The sequence below is a fragment of the Halictus rubicundus genome, chromosome 11 (assembly GCF_050948215.1).
Source record: "Halictus rubicundus isolate RS-2024b chromosome 11, iyHalRubi1_principal, whole genome shotgun sequence".
Taxonomy (NCBI): Eukaryota; Metazoa; Arthropoda; class Insecta; order Hymenoptera; family Halictidae; genus Halictus; species Halictus rubicundus.
In genome coordinates this window covers 7,074,436-7,095,794 of record NC_135159.1, presented here as the reverse complement: position 1 = coordinate 7,095,794, position 21,359 = coordinate 7,074,436, and the positions used below count along the sequence as shown (strand labels likewise).

Here is a 21,359-nt window from a genome sequence, read left to right as displayed (position 1 = left end):
TGCCAATTCCCTGCAAATTTCATAATAATTTACCGATGTTTTATTCAGCATCTAGGATACTGCAACGATAAAAAAAGCAAGTTGGTTCGTGTGATGAATCATCCAAAGAATTATTACGCCATAGCCTCACAAGTCAACGTACTGTATCTAACATAAACATTGAGATATACAAAAAATTCGTTATACGTCATTACCGCTATGAATTGACTTTGATCGTGACGTATACATGACGTATGTCATGATCGCATAATTCGCATTCTTCTAATAGATGTAATAATTTATTTCTCATCAATGCAGTCAAAAATGTGTATTTTAATAATTCTTTTAACAATTTGTTTTTGAATAACCGCAGCCAATAATTTGTATTTGAATCATTCTTTTAACAATTTGTTTTTCAATAACAGCAGTCAACAATTTGAATTTTAATAATTGGTTTAACAATCTGTTTTTGAATAACAGCAGCCAAAAATTTGTATTTTAATCATTCATTTAACAATTTGTTCTTCAATAACAGCAGCCAATAATTTGTATTTTAATCATTCATTTAACAATTTGTTCTTCAATAACAGCAGCCAATAATTTGTATTTTAATCATTCATTTAACAATTTGTTCTTCAATAACAGCAGCCAATAATTTGTATTTTAATCATTCTTTTAACAATTTGTTTTTCAATAACAGCAGTCAACAATTTGAATTTTAATAATTGGTTTAACAATCTGTTTTTGAATAACAGCCGCCAAAAATTTGTATTTTAATCATTCATTTAACAATTTGTTCTTCAATAACAGCAGCCAATAATATGTATTTTAATCATTCTTTTAACAATTTGTTCTTCAATAACAGCAGCCAATAATTTGTATTCTAATCATTCTTTTAACAATTTGTTTTTCAATAACAGCAGCCAATAATTTGCATTTGAATCATTCTTTTAACAATTTGTTTTTCAATAACAGCAGTCAACAATTTGAATTTTAATAATTCATTTAACAATTTGTTTTCCAATAACAGCAGTCAACAATTTGAATTTTAATAATTCATTTAACGATTTGTTTTTCAATAACTGCAGTCAACAATTTGAATTTTAATAATTCATCCAACAATTTCTTTTTCGATAAAAGCAGCGAATAATTTGTATTTTACTAGTGGCTTGAACAATTTCGTTTTCGATAAAAGCAGCGAACAATTTGTATTTTAATAATACGTGCAAGTGTAACAGTATGATCTATGGATCAAGGAAATAACGGATAACAACGCGCGTCTGAATAAATTGTTGTTTTCCGTGAAAATAAAATAAATGTATATTATACCGTGAGTCACAAATCCCTGGAAAACAAAGAGCGAGGACTGTGTTAACTGGTCGGTTACCTACGCGCAAGTGTTTGACATTGTTGAATAAATGCATAACAGAATGGTATCACGATCCCCTAATGCCACGGAAGGACTTTCTTCCACCACGCAATCGCCTCGGTACTCAGCCACATATATATATATCTGAAATGTGAACTGCCGATATGCTTCACTTCCCCGGTTAAACTAGTACACGTTGTTGCTCGGGTAGCCCAAGTGGTTGGTGTCTAAGACTGAGAGTGGGACTAGTGTTGTAATTATATAACAACGGTGGATTGTTACAGTGTCAGGTAAACCACAGGGAAGTTCATTTCATTTGGTGGCGGATCAGTTTTTTCTTTTCGTACGCAGTCGATGCGAATGCACACTACATAGATTTGCAATTAAACCACATGGTGAAAAGACCAGCTGAACTCAGTAGCCTTGAAGGGTATACTCGAAAGTATTTCGGTGAAGTTCTACAGAAATTTTGACAGGCTCCCAGTAAACAAATTGTGACGGTGCGTCGGCGTGATTTCATCGCACGAACGTCTCAGCAATATTGAATTTAGTGTTGGACCACGTGATGAAAATTAGACCAGCTGAACTCAGTAGCCTTGATTGGCATACTCGAAAGTATTTCGGTGAAGTTCTGCAGAATTTTTGACAGGCTCCCAGTAAACGAATTACGCCGGTGCGTCGTTGTAATTCCAAAGCACGAACGTTTTAGTAATATTTAATTTAGTGTTAGGACACGTGGTAATAATTAGACCAGTTGAACTTGGTAGCCTTGAAGGATATACATAGAAAGTTAGAAAAAATTATAAGTTCACCTAGTGTTTAACCAAACTGACGCAAAACTACGACGAACAAGTGCACGAAAAATGAAGTCGTCAAAGTTCTGTCATATTCGCAGAAACCTTACCATTTTCTTTTTTTTTTTTCAAGAAAGAGATAAATCATGAAAAATATCTTGGAAGAAAATGGAAAGTGGATTATTAAAATAGTGGCTTCTACCTTTAAAATGAGTTCAAATTCATTATAGTACTGTTTTTTTGAACGAAATTATCACAGATCGAATGTTGACAATTTCTCGAGTAATTAAAATTTAGTGTTGAGATACTTTTTGGATCCACAGTACGTGAAGTTCGATGAAATTTTGTCCGGTACTTTAGAGTGTATTTCGATAAATTTTTGCGGAATTGTTTATGTGAGAAAATTGCATCAATTTTTTCGAACAATACTTTTTACATGTTCGCGTAGTAGTGTGTTTTATATTGGAGCACGTGGTTGAAAGAACACTAGCTAAACTTGATAGCATTGCAGTGTACAAGTATTTTATCGAGATTCTACAGTAATTAACTTTCTCACGAAATAAAAAAAGGGAAAATCATATCGGTGAATCATCCCCTTCTTTCACAGCTGATCCTTCATTGACACATTGTTCACATCAGTACAATGTTTCATTAAATATCAGATCACATGATAAAAATTGGATGATCATAAATCCGTGAATCATTCTGTTTATCTCACAGCTGATCTGTAATCAGATAAATAATACAAATACATTGAATGTATTAAATATCAAATTACACGATAAGAACTAGATCATTAACGTGGAAAAATTTTATCGGTGCGTCATTTTCTTGTTTTTGCATTCTATTAGTTTTCAGATAATATTTTATTCAATACGAGACTTATTTTGGTGAATTTTTGAGATTTCTAAACGAGGGAAAAATTGCGACAATTGTTTTGTTCACAGTTTTCAAGCATTTGAACAATACTTTATTTAATATTAGGCCACGTGATAAAAACTAGACAATTTCAACTATAAAGCCTCGGAGAATACACTTGACAGTATTTTAGAGGGTTTTTACAGAATTTTTCCTACCGATGTATCATTTTATTTGCTTCACGGTTTTTAAGTCTTTAAGCAATATTTTATCCAATATTAACTCATATGGTAAACAGTAAAAAATCTTTTGCCTTTACTGAATTTTTGTAGAATTTTTTGCACGTTCTAAACTTGGAAAAAATACACCTATGTCATAGTCATAGTTCTCATACAATATCTAAAATTGTTTAGACACACATTTTGCTTTCAGGCTAGTTTTCTCGTCTCGAATCTAAAGAAAATTATGTTCCTTTTGCAAACAGCTCCGTTAATATTAAATTTTATATCCTATAAACTTTTCAACATTTTCATCTACCATAATTACGTAAGACTTCGCAGGCCAGTTAGGAACTATCTAATCGCATATCGCGAAACGAACTCTGTTGCAGATTCATTTTGCAATCGGGAACCTATCGTTCGTTTACCTTCCACGGTGCATTATGTTGTGCCGCGAGATACCTTCGATTTATGCAACATTCATCGAAGAGTCTAATTTTCGTTACCGAATTGTGAATTTTTATGCATTTGTGTTGAAACTTAGAAATTTTTTAATTTTAATCTTTAATATTTATTTTTTCCACCATAATTTTAAAATTGCTAAATTTTGAGCATACAATTTAATTGTCCTATTATTTCAGAATATTTTAGAATTTTCAGTATTTTGCATATAGATATAAATGGCAAAATTAAGAAATGGGAGAGCGAGAGAATTAGAATTGTTACACAACAATTTTTTAAACAAAGAGACGTAAATATTCTTAAGAATTGGTATTTTTATTTTGCATCTCATGAGAATTAATTTTTCTTGCAAAAGAGTTTTGATTGCTAAACAAAATTTATCTCTCGCTCTGATTTTTATAAAATTATTTATGTAACTAGAAATTGGTAGTAATATTTATAGTTACTTTAGTGCACGCATTAGTTCAATTTGTGTATAGATAGACACAATTAATTTGCGAAGGTAATTGAATTTCTTGGTAAGTTATTATGCCACGACAGCTTTCGATAATTATTTAATGAAATACAAAGAATCGCGGATATACAACTGTGCTTATATAAGTGAAATGTAGAGTAAAAGTACTAGAAGCATAATGTGGTGATTGCTCGGGCAGCTCTCTGGTGCATTGTAATCGACACAAAACGATGATGAAATAATTGATCAGTTTTTTATACAATTCTGTTTAACTAATCTTGTTTTCTGGTAGTTATTTCGTTCGGTCGAATGTAGTTGTGTCGTTAGAACATTGAAGATAGAGTTGGCTTTATGCTCACACACACACACACATACAGTTTACAAATTATAGATAAATTTAATTTATCATACCATACAATTTATATAAATTTGTAGAAAGTGGATGAAAACTGGCATAAAGTTTTTATGTCCCGATTATTGTTATTATATCTTATCGAATGCAATATTAACTCATATTAGAATTTTATTATTTTATCTATATAATTCGTATGATGGTTAAAAAATTGTTAAGCACTTGTAAATCACTTTAATTTCTTATGTAAACATTTTCATACCAAAGCAATGCAAGCATACATTTATACAAACATATACTTCCTATGTTTCTGCGGTAGGATAAGGGGACCCAATTGCTGTGCTTATATTAATTATATTCACTTTTAAAGCATAATAAACATTAAAAAAGAGATATTACATTTCTTTCATTAAAAGCAGTTAATATGATATGTTACATATCACTTTTTTAATATTCTTTATGCCTTAAACATAAGTATTACTAATAATAGTCACAGTAACTGGCACCCCACAGTGCTCAGGTTGTGCATTTTTGGGACACCCCATATATCTCTTTTTTAATATTCATTATGCTTAAAGAATAAGTATAATTAACATAGGCACAGCATAGGCATAGGTATTTCTTCTTCTACACTTTTCTATCAATTCATAATAATGCTCAGGCTTGTATAAGTAATTTGCTTTTTTTATTTTCATTTCTATCAACCCAAAATCACGGTCTACCGTTTCAATATTATTATTTGATGACTGAGCAATTTTCATCCATGTCGCGCGCCATTTTCAAGTTATGTTTATATAATTTCTTTAAATTTTTGACTTAGACCACTTTCATAATTAACACTAAATCAATTCCATATAATGTTGAAATTACAACCACTATCTAATGGTTCATTTTTGACGATATCGTAAAAATTACATTGAATAAATTTGGTTTAAAATAATGTGGTGTGAAATAACTGATAAATTAATTTTTTTTTTTTTAATTTTGACTTAGACCACTTTCATAATTATGGGCACAATTGAAGAATTGTTTTGACGGGAATAGAGGTCCGACGGAGGGGGTGGGGGGGGGGGGGGCGAGCTAACGCGTGTTTTCTATCGGAGAAGCCGTAGCCCGGTAAATTAAGGACCCACTTTCGAGGCTGGCGCGAGTGAAACCGTGAACACGTTCGCTGCAATTCGCCGATTCGCGTTCCCCGGCCGAGGAGAACTCGCCTCGTCCTGGAGCGTTGCATCTTTTTCGGCTCCGTGCTCGGCGTCGTCGTCACTTTTCGCTGGTCGGCCCGGCCGAGGAGTCGAACGCGTGATCGCACGGTTCGCCCGCCTCGCTTGCTCCCGTTTCAAACGGCTCTCTCGCCTACCCAAATTTCCCTTTTCCCTTCCTCTCCCCTTCCGGTGCCAATCGACAAATCGATAATACGATTTTCGTTCGTTCGTTCGTTCGTTCGATGTCTCGTCGCGGCGAGACAGTTTCGCGCGTGAAATTTCAAAAACGATCCGCAACCGACATGAGGAATAGTATGTGATCTGTGCCGAAGGGGTGACCGATCGAGGTAATGGTCGAGGAAAGGATTCAGGAAAAGACATGGTGAATTATATGGACGTTGCTCTGCTCGGTGAGTTCATCTGTCGATTATTCTTCTGGTGGATGCTCTGGACGCGTTCTGCAGGAACATGCGGAGGCGAGCTTCATAGTTATCGCTCGCAGTCACTATCTTTTGACGGGAAATCTTTCGTCGACATTGCGAATGTGACTTTCTGGACGGATATACGGTTACTCGCAAAAATGGACCTATTCAAGCTATAGGATCAGGAACCCAATTACTGTGGGTGTACCAATTACTGTGCCTATTATTAGTTACACTTATTTTTAAAGCATAATAAATATAAAGAGAATAGTAAATATAAATAAAGAGAGATATATGAAATATACACTAACGAGCAAAACTGAGTCTACACACTATTTGAAGCAACATAACTTTTTAAAAATTACATCAAATGACTTGAATTTTATTGAGAAGTTAGAAGGATTAGCTTATTAGACGAGGTGTAAACAATTTTTGAAAAAAATTTGAATTGGTCGGAATCGCAAAAGAAATAGTAAAAGTTCAGCTTTCTTATCTGAGCCTGTATTGAAAATTTAAAGAATGTATTTGATTCGCTCGAATAAATTATATCCATGCTGAAAATTTCACCGATTAATTATTGGTTAATTCGTTTACGGGTTATAAACGATTAAAAGTGCGATTTTAAGTCGAAAATCGTTAAAAACGGCAATTTTTCCACTTTTAAGCGATTATAACTCGTAAACGAATTAACCAATATCGGTGAAATTTTCAGCATGGATATAATTTATTCGAGTGAATCAAACATATTTTTTAAATGTTCAATACAGGCTCAGATAAAAAAGCTAAAAAACCAACTTTTACTATTTCTTTTGCGATTCCGACCAATTCAAACTTTTTTCAAAAATTTTTGACACCTCGTCTAATAAACTAATCCTTCTAACTTCTCAATAAAATGCAAGTCATTTGATCTAATTTTTAAAAAGTTATGTTGCTTCAAATAGTGTAGACTCAGTTTTGCTCGTTAGTGTATATTAACTGATATTAATGGAAAAAAATTTAATATCTCATTTTTAATATTCATTCTGCTTTAAAAGTAAATATAGTTAATATTAGGCACAGTAAAGGTACCCCCACAGGAATTGGGTCCTTTATCCTAGGCTTTATTTGTTCGATTAACAAAAAACGGAACTTTTTGCAAATAAAATGTTTGTAACATTGTTACATTGTTTTCAACTACTTAAGACGATTAAAAGGGAAAAGATGTGTTCATTCAACTTTAGTTTCTTACAATTCACAAGGACTATTCTTATTGTGCAGAAAAATCCGTAATCTACTGATTGGAAAATAAGGCGATTTGTTAATCATTCATGTTGTCGCCACTATTGTCCGCAATTGTTTTGTATCGTTTTAGCTTTTTTCATCAAATTGTTTTATCAATTAATTATCGCAAACCTACGTCATGGAGTTGTATTATACAGAAAACAGATGACTAATACTGTCTATAACAAGATAGGACAAAATAATTTTTTCAAACCGTATGAACTGAAATCTCTCAACTAAAATTATTATAGAAAAAGTTATTGGATAACGTAACATAAAAATTAGTCCACTGCGATTAACGAACCGTGAATTTTTCTGTGTTTATGCGAAAAATAAATATCGAACAGTACAGTCGTTTGATAAAATATACGATGTTATTAAATTTATTTATATTTGTTTCAGATAAAATTCACTCCCGTGAATTTCAAAAAAATTGGTTTTAAAAATGCGTCGAGTGTTCACGATGACTACACGAATTGTTAAAATTACCTTCGAAGCGTAGACAAAACTCCACAAATAAACTGACGACCTCGACGGTTAAGTCTTACCTGAAACAAAAAATAGATAACATTACAATGTGAAATTTTCATCTCAAAAATGTTAAATTAAACATCGAAAATGAAATGAAGAAAAACATTAAACGGTATTTTAAAATGATTTTTCCCTCAGAAAAAATATAAAAGAAAACAAAAATAAAAATTTCTCTTTGAAGAATCGATTTCATGATTTCGGTTTTATGTATGACGAATACAGATCGTTAGAAAATGGTAAAAGCTGATTTTTGGAACATATAGTGCAAGTTCGTGTCACTTTGAACTTGCTGAAAGCGTTCACGCGAAAAATAGATTTCTATTTTCATGTCTATAGAAAATCTTTCAGAAGCAAGTAGAATAGGCACCCAGACTTGGATCATTTATTTCCAGACCAGGCTTTATATGCATCTACCACCCACGTTCTGTTAGTAGTCACGTGTGCCGCACGTGTCACAATCAACAATTTATCCTTTCGCACTCGCAGCGATTTTAACACTTTAAATTCGCACATGTTTTTCAAAACTACCGTCGAACGCAATTTTGTTGAGTCACATTCTATAATTTTCCTCGCTAGGTTCGCGGGCAATTAACAACGCTCCCGTATTACGCTGTGCAATAAATTTTAATTGTTCTACATTTTTAGCGTTGAACAACGTTTCCGAATACAAATGTGTGCAAATTTTGTTTTGGTTGTCTTGCGCGGTTCTCGAGGATATGGATTTAGACGGTAAAATGATAAATCATCAACGTTGGTACTCTTATCAGAACGAAACGATACAATTCAATATTCAATTCTGAGAACAGAAACGTGCATCAGCAATGAATTATTCTGTTCAAATATTATTTTCAATGAAAGTGCAAAATGACGTCTGGAACGTGACAATGTTTGCAAATATTTTTCCGTGCGACGCGTATCGCGACACTATCGTTTGTATTTTCAAGACGAAACGTGATTTGATAACTTCTATCGACGTCATCCTCTTTCGCACGAAGTAATTAAATATTCATTTTTCTATTTTATTTAATGCTTTTAGTTGGTAAAATAAATTTGAACTTAGTCGTTGTTTGAACATGCTACCGTACAAATAATGCAACATGAAGCTACGGTGGACTTATTAAAAAATGTCCACAGAATAATACTGTACAGGTTAGGCCTGTACGAGTGTTGCGGTTGTAGCGGAAAACATCTGCAAAGTTGCAAATTCGCAAACTCGCGTTTTCTCTTTCTTACAGTGTAATAAAAGATTCGAGTGATAATCATTAATCACCCGGCACATCCGTGAGCTCTCGGCATCAATTTGCATGACGCGTGCTTTGCCCGAATGGTTCAGTGACTGGGATGACGTCATATCGCTACTCTTTCTCCGGAAGAGAGCGACCGGTCTCCGCCGCGTGCTACGAGATCCTTAATTAGCGTGTCTAGTGTCTACCGTCTAGTGTCTAGTGTAGCCGCGGCTTTGAACGCCAATTCACAGCGGAAGAACTGGATGAATCGTTATTCCGAGCTGTCGGCGAGCCTTTGCTCTCCGCGGATCTGGAGAGCTCGAAATAGAAAATAGTGAACAGATTATTTGATTTTTAAAGCATACCTATAATCATGCTAATCAATTGTTTTATTTATTAGAAAAAGGTTTTGAAATACCATTTAACACTTTGCACTCGAATGGGGACTGTAAGGCGCCACTAATAATTACTGTATCATTATTCAAAATATTTTTTACATTGTTAAATTTGTTCGCATTTAATAAATTGCTGAACATTTCAGTATTGTACCAGTAAATCCCACCATTTTCGTATGCATAACATGAAAAAAATATACAGAAGGGAAATATTCTAGGTCGGATGAAATGTTTCAGTTTGGAGTTAAAATACCTTCGAGTGTAAAGAGTTAAAAATAGCATTCTATTTCGAAAATATTGAAAATAGTGAGACCTATTTTGTAGGACTGTGTAAAATAGTATTTCAAATGGTTGATAGTAAGTTCAACTTTTCTGATATTTTGTTGCGTGTAATGTTATTGAGTCATTGCCGTCTGTTTATCAGCATGTTACATGCAAATATACTATTTGCTCAACTTATTTTCATTGTAAGGAAATGTTTGAAATACATATTTGAAATACGACATTAAAATATTTTATGGTATGTGTCTGGATATCATAATAAAAATATTTAATTTGCCGAAATTTTTCGTTCTATTTAAAGGAGTATTTTATTTGAATCACATTAAATTATACTATTTAGAATAGTATTTAAATATTTTCTCTCTCCATGCAGGCACACAGGTTTTTCTTAACGCTAGGTTCACGGAGCACTAAAAGTGACTATTTTTCATTGCTTTATAAAAATAACAGGAGCGCATCTGTCCAAATTTTTAGCCGGGGAAATGTTGAGTAATTCCTCATGGATGCATCTTTACAATCTTGATGATAGTAAATTAAAACTATCCGAAGCCCGTAAACCTAGTGTTAATTAAATGGAAAAATAAAATACTTTGTTTTCTTTTTTTTTTATTCTGCGTTATTCATAAATCAGCAATATTAGAAACCAAAATGAAGTCGGAGAAAAGCAACATTTCCGTAATGATTAACTTAAATTAACATTTGGTTGAATGATTTTAAGAAATCGCAAGGTGTTATTCATTAATTAACAATTTTAGGAACCAAAATGAAGTGAGAGTAACCAACATTTCCGTAATGATTAAATTAAATTAACGTTTGGTTACATGATTTTGAGAAATCGCAGTGTCTATCGTACGCAGTGAAAATTACTAATGAAAATTTGGAACTGTAGCAAATATGGCCTAAACAATCTGGGATATCGTCGTAGCAAATATTTATGCAAAATAAAAATCTTGTGCATGAATTTTAAGAAACAGAGGCTACATAAAAATTTCTTTTTTCTTATAATAATTTTTATAACTTGAAAACAATCCGTTGATGTTCTTAAATTCCCTTAACATTATTTTTCTTACTGTTCATCTTAAGAAATAATCAAAAATAATTTTAATTTAAGGGGTTTTATTAGGGACCGACATTTTACTGTGATAATTCTTCTTCCTTTCTTTTTGTTATTATAGATTATAAATTTTGGTACAGTAAATTACGAAAATTTCCTCCAAGTTGCTCTAAAAGACCCAAAAAGGCTCTTCCTTAAACAAAAAAGTGTGCGCACTACTATATAATAAAGCTCGACAGTTCCGAGCGTCCAAAATGGCGGCTTTCTTTTACGTGTTTTCATAGATACACATGTTTTTATGTTTTACAGATTATTTTACGTATTTGTTATAAAATAAGTCTGATATAGTGGTTCGAAGAAATAAGGATACAAAATTACATTTTCAATATAAATTGAATGAAGCAGCTCAGTCATTAGAAACAAAACTTCAAACGCGTTTTGCCCGTAACTACTTTCCTTTGCATTGTGACCCTGAAAACTCTGGGTACGCTTAACTAATTAACTTCAACTTCTACACGCTGCTTTCCAATTATGTACATCCTGCATCGATTAACGAAGAGCCTTTTTTTAAACCTAATTGGTTATTGTTTAGGTATAAAGAATAAGAGCAGACTTCCTCTTCGAAGTATCACATCAATTTTATCAAAATAATTGAATGTTCATTAAATACAATTTTGTATTCAATGTAAAAAAGAACAGAGGACAAGAAAAGGACATTTTTATTAAATACAATATTTATTGTATTTACATCATAATTTTGTACCGATAATCTTTTGTATTTTGTATTTGTAATTAAACTAATTTATGAAATAATTATTAAATACAATAAATATAAGATTATATCTTCATTAAACACAATGGATACCAATTACTTAATCAACGCAATAAATATTGCGATCTTATCAGTATTATTCAAAAAGTCTGAAAATCCTGTGTTTTGATAGTGTTCGATAAAAATATGGTCGTCTAAAGACCCTAACCGTTCCAAACACACCGATGCCCCTATACACAAGTAGTAGACAAAAAAATTGCATCATCGCTTAAAAAAACAATCTTTCGACATTTAAGTAAATTGGATCCATGATAGTTGCACTAAATTCTCTTAACATACGCTTCTACCAATTCTGTGCAATCTGATGTAATAATGTTGCAACTTGCGCAGATAATTATGCGGGATTGGCTAAACAAATACAAAACACTGTTACTTTCAATACGACAGAATTTCTACGACTAATTCAATACCTTATTTTTTATCATTATTATCCAATATATTTTTTATCGTTATTATGTTATTATAGTTTATTTTATTACATTATTATAATTCGTTTATTTCGTACTTGTATCCTCGTTAATTATATAGAGGAATTTTAAGATGTCTAATTCGATTTCAAATAACCATTAACCATTAAACATAAAATGAACCAACCATTTTTCATTAGCCATAAGATGAAATTTTACTTTTCGAACCGAGGCAAAAGTTATGCTAACGTTCGCTATGACAACCCCGTTAACGTCGTAAGCACGTGATTATATTATCCAATGATAAAAAGCATTGTTTAGGACTTCATGTAGGATTGCCGATCGAATTAAATCGATGACTATCAGTAATCGCACGTTTCAACGTAATTACAGCAATTCGACTTGTAGGTTTATCGATCGATCGATCGATGCTATCGACAGCGATTGGGGAAGGGGGGCTGGTTCTTTCGTTATTTTCAATAATAGCCTGGTTTCCGCGCGATCTAGACGCCCAAACAACCGAGTACACGTTGCTCTCTCACTTTCCAAATTCCTGTTCCTACGAGCATTTTATATCTACTGCCGAACACGACTACGATTCAGTTTTCATTTCTGCTCACAGAGAAACTGCAGTTCGGGTCATTTGGTTCCGTATGCACTTTCACGTCGAAACGATCTCGCGTTGCTTCGAGTGTATTGTACTGTTTCTGTTATCTCCCGTTTAGCTACGGCATAAAGCCGATACGTTAACCAATCGCGACGATCGCAACTTATCACTTGAGTGTGCAGTGACCGTTAATCACTTATATAATGTCAAATTATTCGACTGTTCCAACAGTTCAGCCTTCAAATTTCTAGCTGTTCGAATTCTTTAGTCATTTCTTCGAACCGTAATGAATTTATTACAGGAGAACTAAATGGCACTGAGCTGAAATACTTTTTGCCATGTATTCGGGCATGATTCGGTATTATGTAAAAACTTTTGTTGCGTACTGGTTTCAATGCTTGATCTACCAAAAGTCTATTAATATGCTGGGAGACTGTACTGTAAAATACAGCTTGCATATATCTTAAGAGATCTCACCACCGTGTTTGGTAAAAGAATACATTTTTCTTTGCATTATTGTAAAGTTTAGAATTTCAAAAAATTTTAATCCCGAAGGATTTCGCCAGTCTCGCGATTGATTCGACTGTTTCGGCGAAAAACGATACGAGAAAGCTAAATAACAAAGCAGGGTAAAATATTATTTCCAATCCATATTATTTTAGACACGAGATTTATGAAAATCTAATATTTCATTCACGAGAACAATTTTATAAAAATAAAATTGGAAGTAGTATTTTATTTGAAGATCACTCGAAATAAAATATGTAGAAACATTTGTTAAAGAGTTTGAAATTTATATATCGTACAGTTCCTCCAAAAATCTAATAGATAATCTAACTAGATAACTTTTACCTAATTTTTCATCCGCCACCAAAAGAAATGTCTAAACAACTCTAGAATTATCAGATTGAAGTTATTAGAAGAAATCCTTAACTGTAAAGGATGGATTTATTAAATGTATTAAGTAGGCAATCACCGGTAGGTAATGTGATGTACCTTATAACTAGACTGCGGAGTTTTATGCAGAATAAAAATTTTCTAAGCCCATTGTGATTTCAATCATTTTAATAAGTCGAAAAAAGTGTAATAATATGCTCGGATACTTCCAATATATTCACCGTTTTCCATTTCATTTATATATTTTCGTCATGAATGCATAAAATTCGTAATCTAGTCATTATAGCCGGTGTTGACTTAACGAGTGTTACGTACACATGCGAGCACCACTCAATTGCAGTAGGGAGGGGGCTGGAGTGGGCAGCAAGTTAATCTTGTTGTTCTAACAAGCAAAACTACTCGTTTCTGTTCGCAGGTGACACTGGCCCCTAATTGGATAAAATGCGAGTACATATCTTGTTCTTCAGTTTGGTGCAATTGGTGTTTGCGTTCCAACACCCCTTTACGGTAAATACACTTATTTGTTTATTGCGTTGGTAACGGATAGGCGGTCATTTTAGTCACATTACATTGTTTAGGGTAACTTAAGCGAAGGGTAATTATGTAGAAAACTATAAGATGGAGGCTCTTCATAGATTGTAGTTACCAAACTGCGGATGTTTATGCAATTTTCAATTTTTTTAGACAAATTTTAAGGAAGTGTTTCTTGTTATTCATGAAAGATTAATAGTCTTTCAATCTCAGAAACGAATCGCGAGGTACAAGGTCACCTCAAGGTGACTTTTATATTTCCATAAAGAATCAAAACAGAAAAATACTAAATTACAGTGATTTCTCTATGTATGTCGCCAAGACCTGCATGATAAACGTCGCGGAATTATCCCCACTATCGCTGGGTATACCCCGTGAGGGGCCGTGAAGCTCGAGAGGCCTCGAAGAGTGTAAACATAACACGGCTCGAGTGTTTCTCCTGGACGATACATGACACTGGCAAGACCCGTGTTGTTGACATATATCGAGAATTCACTGTATTACGTTGTACGCTACCCTCAAAACCACGCGACTTTCGTTTCAAAGGTGGCATACTTAGCCGAATCACTCTGTATGACTGCAACCCGGTTTTACTGACCTAGCTTAAGTCGAACGCAAACATAACCTAGACCCCCATGTTACAGCGAATTACTTGCTCGGATCTATCCCAAGCGTTTTGTGGCTAGAGAAAAACTTTGTTCATATCGGTACTGATAATGTAATTGCGTAAATCGTAAACCAGCTGTAGTTTAACACGAAGATTAGGTAAGGTCTGGGTTAGACAGATTACGCTAATCACAATAGATAACGTCATAACCATGTTGATGTCTATTGGGTTCAATGCAGACAGGATATCGCATTTGAAGTGAACCACGAAATTATCTGCTAAGCTATTGTTATAGTATATAGTTATAGACAAAAATGTTTCAATTAAAACCTATTATTTTTTTTTTAAAGAGGACATATAAAAGCTTTCCTTCATTGAACGTTCTTAAAGTTGCTCCGCGTACATCAGTAGGACACCATTTATATGAACCAAAATACTCAAAATAATATTTAAAAGTAATGCTAATGTAAATAATGTAATAGTGTGTAATATGTAATCGTGACACAAATAATATTAATATAATATTAGATATAACAATCTAGATATTTGTTAACTAGTTTTCACCTGGCCAGCCGGACACCAATAAGGAAACAGCAGGATGTTGTTCATGCAACTTCAAAGACACATACTACATGGACGCAAAATGTGGTGCAACGACTCCATTTATGAATCTGGTTCAAAAAACCATGACAGCTAGATGCGATGTTTCGAGTCCATGCAACAGGCTTGGAAAGGAGACGGTGCCTCAAGAATGGTACGATTTACTTTCAATTGACTTCCATTTTAACCAACAAAAAAAAAATCTAATATTCATTCTATACTAGATAGTCGATAAATCCAGTATACTCAATTGTTCTCTGCTTTACGTACATTTATTCATTTTCCTCCACCTGTAGAATGCCCCAACAAGAAATACTATTCAATCAATGATAAAATCGTACAAGCACCAAGGTCACGCATTTTTGCGAATTCTGCTCTTAAAGATTTGACGAAATTACAGGTTCGACTTCATCATAGTTGGCGCCGGTCAAGCCGGGCCAATAATCGCCAGGAGATTGAGCGACATTCCATGGTGGAAGGTGCTGCTAATCGAGGCAGGCCCGGAAGAACCGACGATGACTGCCATCCCAGGCCTGGCATTTCATGCAGTCAACTCGACTCTAGACTGGAAATTGAAAACCGAACCTACGCAGCCCCATCCGACTGCTTGTTTAGGTACACTGCTCGTATTTTACAGTTTCTCTACATCCAAACTAAATTGAAAAATGTCCCAAAAGATTCAGCCCTGAAGACCACCTAGCCGTCTTAGAATGTTATTTAAACATAACTTTACACAATATTTGAAATCTAGTAAAAAAGACACAACTGCCACAACAACGTAAGCGTGGTCGTCTGATAACCTCAATACAGAGCCAGGAATTTTTAAAAAATCGATTTTGCAGTAAAAAATTCGGAAAAAATTCACGGTCGTGTGTACTATCAGGTAGAATGTTCATGAATTTTTTCGTAACATTTTCTTAAGCAGAACGTCAGAAATAGGGTATAATTCATTAAACAGTGCTTACCCTGTAGCTACCCTTCTGGTAGGGGTACCGACTTGAAACTTGCCACAGAGGGTATTCTTCGAGGGTCCTATCGAATGGTATGAAGAAAGATCAATTTGGTTTGAGGGTAGACACCCTGGTACCCTTTGGTTTGGTTTGGTTTGACCCCCTTATTCGGCTATACCCTATCTTGACATCTTCGGATGGTATGCTGATCTCTCGTTATCAAATTGCAACAGGATCAGTTTGAGTGTCTACTGCACTATAACATAATTTCTCCCACCAGAAACTTTCGGGGCATGCAGCTGGCCCCGCGGCAAGATGGTGTCCGGCACCAGCGGTCTTCACGGTATGATGTACGTCCGGGGACATCCGGAAGTGTACAACAGCTGGGCAAGGAACGGTGCCTTGGGCTGGTCCTACGACGAGATAACGCACTACTTTGAGCGCGCCGAAAACCCTATCAGACAGGAAATCCTCTCCGACAAGCCCAGAACGGTCCCGGTCCCCGGTCCAATGAAAATCGAGTATTTCCGGGACAAGCCTGCATTCGCTGACGAAGTCCTGAAGGCTGCTGATGAGCTAGGCTACAGGACGGCCATGTTGAAAGAGTACACGCAAACAGGGTTCATGGTGGCTCCCATGACGACGCAGAATGGGATGCGAGGCACCACATCTAGGAACTATTTGAGGCCGGTTAAGGACAGGAGGAATTTGAAGGTCCTGATAAATGCGCACGTGACGAGGATTCTGTTGAATCAGGGGCAGAGCAAGGCTTATGGCGTCGAGCTGGTGGATAAAGATGGCTACCGGAGGATCGTCAAGGCCAATAAAGAGATCATCCTGTCGGCTGGAGCTATAGGGTCGCCGCACATACTTCTGAACTCAGGGATTGGACCAAAAGAGGATTTGATCAAGCAGGGTGTGTTGATATTAGCTTATTCTTAATGCCTAGAAGACGTTTTTGACAATTATAGTGGTGCTTAGACCCATTTGGCCGGTTATGTACGAATAAGGATAACAGTTCCAGCTCATTAGCTCAGCATAATTATAGCATAATTGTTCGCAGGTTTGAACGTCATCAAGGACCTTCCTGTGGGCAAGAATCTGCACAATCACGTGTCGATTGGCATCCACTATAGCATTAAGGACACTGACTATGAAGCAATGACTATGAGCAGCGTGAACGAGTTCTTGGATACTCGCACCGGTCCCCTAACCAGCACTGGACTGACTCAAGTGACTGCGTTTTTCGAAAGCAGCTTTGCTGTCGCTGGTATTCCTGATATTCAGGTTTTCTTTGATGGATTTTCCCCGAAGTGTCCAAGGACTGGGCTGCCATATGAGTGCTTGAATGGAGCGCTGGCTCTCTGTTCGGGTAGGAGGGAGATCATAATGAGGCCCACCGCGGTCATCGTAGCTAGCAAAGGATACCTGAAGCTGCAGTCTGCGGATCCTATGGTGCCGCCACTACTTTATCCGAATTATTTCACCGATCCGAAAGATTTGAAGGTACTGATCGAGGGCATTAAGAAGTCGAATCAGCTTGTCAATACCCAAGCCATGAAGAACTGGGATTTGAGGATGGAGCCTGTGATTCATTCGCTTTGCACCGAGTAAGAATCACTTGATTTTGAATTAATCGATTGGATTTGTGTTTCTCATTATAAAGAGGGGGACACTCCAAGGTGAGGTGAAGGTCAACTTTCTTTTTTTAAATGGAATGATATGTTTTTTTATCCACCATCAAATAGTGCGTTTCAAGACGAGTTCAATGACCTATGACTCGAAGTCGTTCAAGGTCAAACTTGCAGATAAATGAAATAAAACGATCAAACCTTTTCTGCATTTCCCTGCAAGTTTGACCTTGGACACCCTCGAGTCATGGGTCATTGAACTCATCTTAAAACGTACTATTTGATGGTGGACAAAAAAAGACATATCATTCCATATAAAAAAGGAAAGTTGAGCTTCACTTCACCTTGGAGTACAATGGTGTAGTTCGCTTTATAATTTGAAACAGTTGGGTGCGTTTAAATAATTTTGTGGCAAATTCTGTACCTACAATCAGTTTTATTGTTGATGCAGCTACCACTTCGCCAGCGACGCGTACTGGGAATGCTACATAAGAGCTGCCACAGGGCCCGAGAACCATCAAGCAGGCAGTTGCAAAATGGGTGGCTATAACGATCCAACGGCAGTGGTGGACCCAGAACTACGAGTCCGTGGTGTGACGAACATTAGGGTCGCCGATGCGTCAGTGTTCCCAATTGTGCCAAACAGTAACCCAATCGCTGCCATCATGATGACAGCCGAGAAGGCGGCTGACATGATCAGGCACACGTGGACGAAATCGTGAACCCTGACAGTCTGATCATTAGGACAATAGAATAAAGACTATTCTTTCGAAATGTGACAATAATTTTACTTAAAATTATTCATTATTAGGATAAGTTTGTTTACATTCGTAGGACTACGGATCTTCATGCATTTTTGAATCCCAAACATCGTCAAACATAATCAAATTTTGTACATATTCATGTCAGTTTTGTAGTCGTTGCATAATTATTCGTAGTTCGATTATTATTGCTTCTCACGGATTATTAATACACAGGAAGTGAACATTTTTATTGTACGGCTCGGCGAGCTTCGTTGACGGAATATACCGGGTGTCCTGTTACGGCCTCGAAATTCTTCCTTTGTTTAACATTATGTCGAAAATAAGTTTGAAACGAGTGTTGGAAAGGTCCAGTTTTAACGGTCAGTTTATATAATTACAGCTGTAAACTATTACGCTGATAATTATATCATTACAATTAATTCCGATAGCTAATATGCGAGATTCTTTTGTCTACGTTCTAGGTCACTTCAAGGTTACAGTCTACTAAATCATTAAATACTTTTAATTAAATACGCTTTTTAGAGTGTATAAGAATTACAAAATGATCATCGACAAAGGAGAAATTTGGATATTCGCGTTTCTGGTCAGATACCGCGTGCAATATTTTTATTTCAGCTCAATTTGCATCGTATTTAATGTTAAGTTATTGTTAGACAGTGGATTTCCATTCAAATTCACTAATACAATCTAGAATAGACAAAAAATACAAAAAAAAATATTGAATCTACGCAGTATATTTTTATTACCGTCACGTAATACCCAAGGTCAAAATGGGTCAACGTCCTATAATATCATGACCTTCGTGTAACAAAAATGCACGAAAACAGATATCAAAGTCATGAAGATTGTATAATAATTACACTGGGGACCTGTACGCAAAATAAAAAGTTTCTGCATGGATTGTGAGATTCAGGAGTTAAACAGAAATGTACATATTTCATTAATAATTTTGATATATTAAAAATAATATATGAACATTCTTAACGTTTTTTAATTGTTCTACTATTTCAAATTGCACATACTCGCGTGACGGTACTAAAAATAAACGATCTAATGTAATCGTGAGAGACTTTAAAAAAAATTTTGTTCTTACCATAATGCTTACTACTCTAAAATGTCTTCCGTTAATATTTTTTTCGATTGTCAATAAATAAGATATTCAAAGCGGAATGTAAGCGTATGCTGCGCATGACGTACTGTCGCATGTTTTATCTGTGCATTATACTCATCGAGATATGTCATATTCAATATCGTTTTCATATTTATAACATTCAACGAACGAAATATCTATGCTAAATCGAATGGTTTGAAGGATACGGTGCTAATACCGAATGCAAAGTCGCACAAACAGTGTCGGAAAATTTGGAAAATAATCTCTAATTAAAAAAAAAATTTCTGAAAATTTAAATTACTCGTACAGATACTGCATTTACATTTGAAATGAAATGTACAATAAAATAGTGTGAAGTGATGATTTGTATTGTAACGTTGTGCTTTTTCGCCGCCTAGGAAAGCGGGAAATCGGACAACTCTGATTTCTCTATATATGTCGCCAACGCCTGGACGATAAGCGTCACGGAACTATCCCTACTACCGCGGGGTATACCCCGTGAGGGACCGTGTAACTCGAGAGGCCTCGGACGCCGTGAACATAACACAGTTAGTGTATGTCTCCTGCACGATACACGACGCTGACAAGACCCGTGTTGTTGACATATATCGAGAATTCACTGTATCAAACTGACTCTGAGAATTCACTGAATCAAAATGGATCACTGTGTTGACTTACCGTTTCCGTGGATCGGCAGGACCTCCACCTAGATTCCTCCTCGCGGGCACGAGCTGGGGCCGCTTCGATTTTAGGTATGTTTAGGTATGTCCTTCGCGACACGGGAGCACTACGGTACGCTACTATGTGTTTTGCGAACGACAAGCGACGAGAGCCAACACAACAGTGACTCTTCGATTTTCAATAACACGACGCGTCGATCCTTATTACCCCCACCCTACGCCTTATCTGCGCCTAATGGGGCGAGCTTTGCACGCGAAATCCTAAATTGCAGGACCGTACCCTCCTCGGGCTCCGGACCACATCGCAAAAAGCCATAACGGCCGCGCCTCGCGACCGGGGAGGTTCGAAACCTCATTACCCCCCCCCCCCCATTTTTGGGAGGGATGAGAACCGCGAAAGTAGCATAGTGGGGCAAACTGACAAAGTTTGTGTCAAAATAAAAGAACTTTTGGCAGAAATGAGATTGAGCGATGATTTTTGTTTTTAAATTAAAGTTGAAATATTGCAGAGTAAGAGAAAAATAGAGAAATTACGGTACGAACGTTTTTTAACTTTGAAAATCTGTGTTAAACTTGGCAAACAACACGTTTAAAGGTCAGTCGATTGGTGGCGAGTACTCTTGTTCAGATAATTACCAAGATTTTTAACAAATTCGTGCTTTAATAAGTTTAGGTCACCTCAAGACGAATCAACGACCTATTGCATGACGACCTGAAAATGACCTTGATATTTCAAATTTTGATTCGATCAACTTTAATCGTTGATTAGGAAAATTATTTCCATTTCTATTAATGTACAATAATGCAGAATGCAAGTGCTATTATTTTTGGACCTTGATAATTTTTAATATGTAATTCAGCTGAAATAAAATGACCTCGAA

At 35.5% G+C, this 21,359-nt stretch overlaps 2 protein-coding genes across 6 annotated transcripts in view; one reads left to right on the top strand and one right to left on the bottom strand.

The window, feature by feature from the left end:
- Flo2 (flotillin-2) overlaps window positions 1–21,359 on the bottom strand; it is a 176,078-nt gene that overhangs the window by 69,890 nt on the left and 84,829 nt on the right. The window lies entirely within an intron of this gene.
- Window positions 1,465–20,162, top strand: LOC143359395 (glucose dehydrogenase [FAD, quinone]). 3 transcript variants are annotated; one of them, XM_076797324.1, is made up of 7 exons: window positions 1,465–1,638; window positions 14,020–14,112; window positions 15,319–15,496; window positions 15,743–15,957; window positions 16,573–17,208; window positions 17,356–17,902; window positions 18,375–20,162. In XM_076797324.1, the coding sequence occupies exons 2-7, from the start codon at window positions 14,046–14,048 to the stop codon at window positions 18,643–18,645; spliced, it is 1,914 nt and encodes a 637-aa protein (XP_076653439.1). In that variant the 5' UTR covers window positions 1,465–1,638; window positions 14,020–14,045; the 3' UTR covers window positions 18,646–20,162. The 3 variants fall into 3 exon arrangements, with proteins under 3 accessions (XP_076653439.1, XP_076653438.1, XP_076653440.1); XM_076797323.1 differs by having other exon boundaries at window positions 1,470–1,638; window positions 14,020–14,111; window positions 15,300–15,496; XM_076797325.1 differs by lacking the exons at window positions 1,465–1,638; window positions 14,020–14,112; window positions 15,319–15,496; window positions 15,743–15,957 and adding an exon at window positions 16,372–16,492.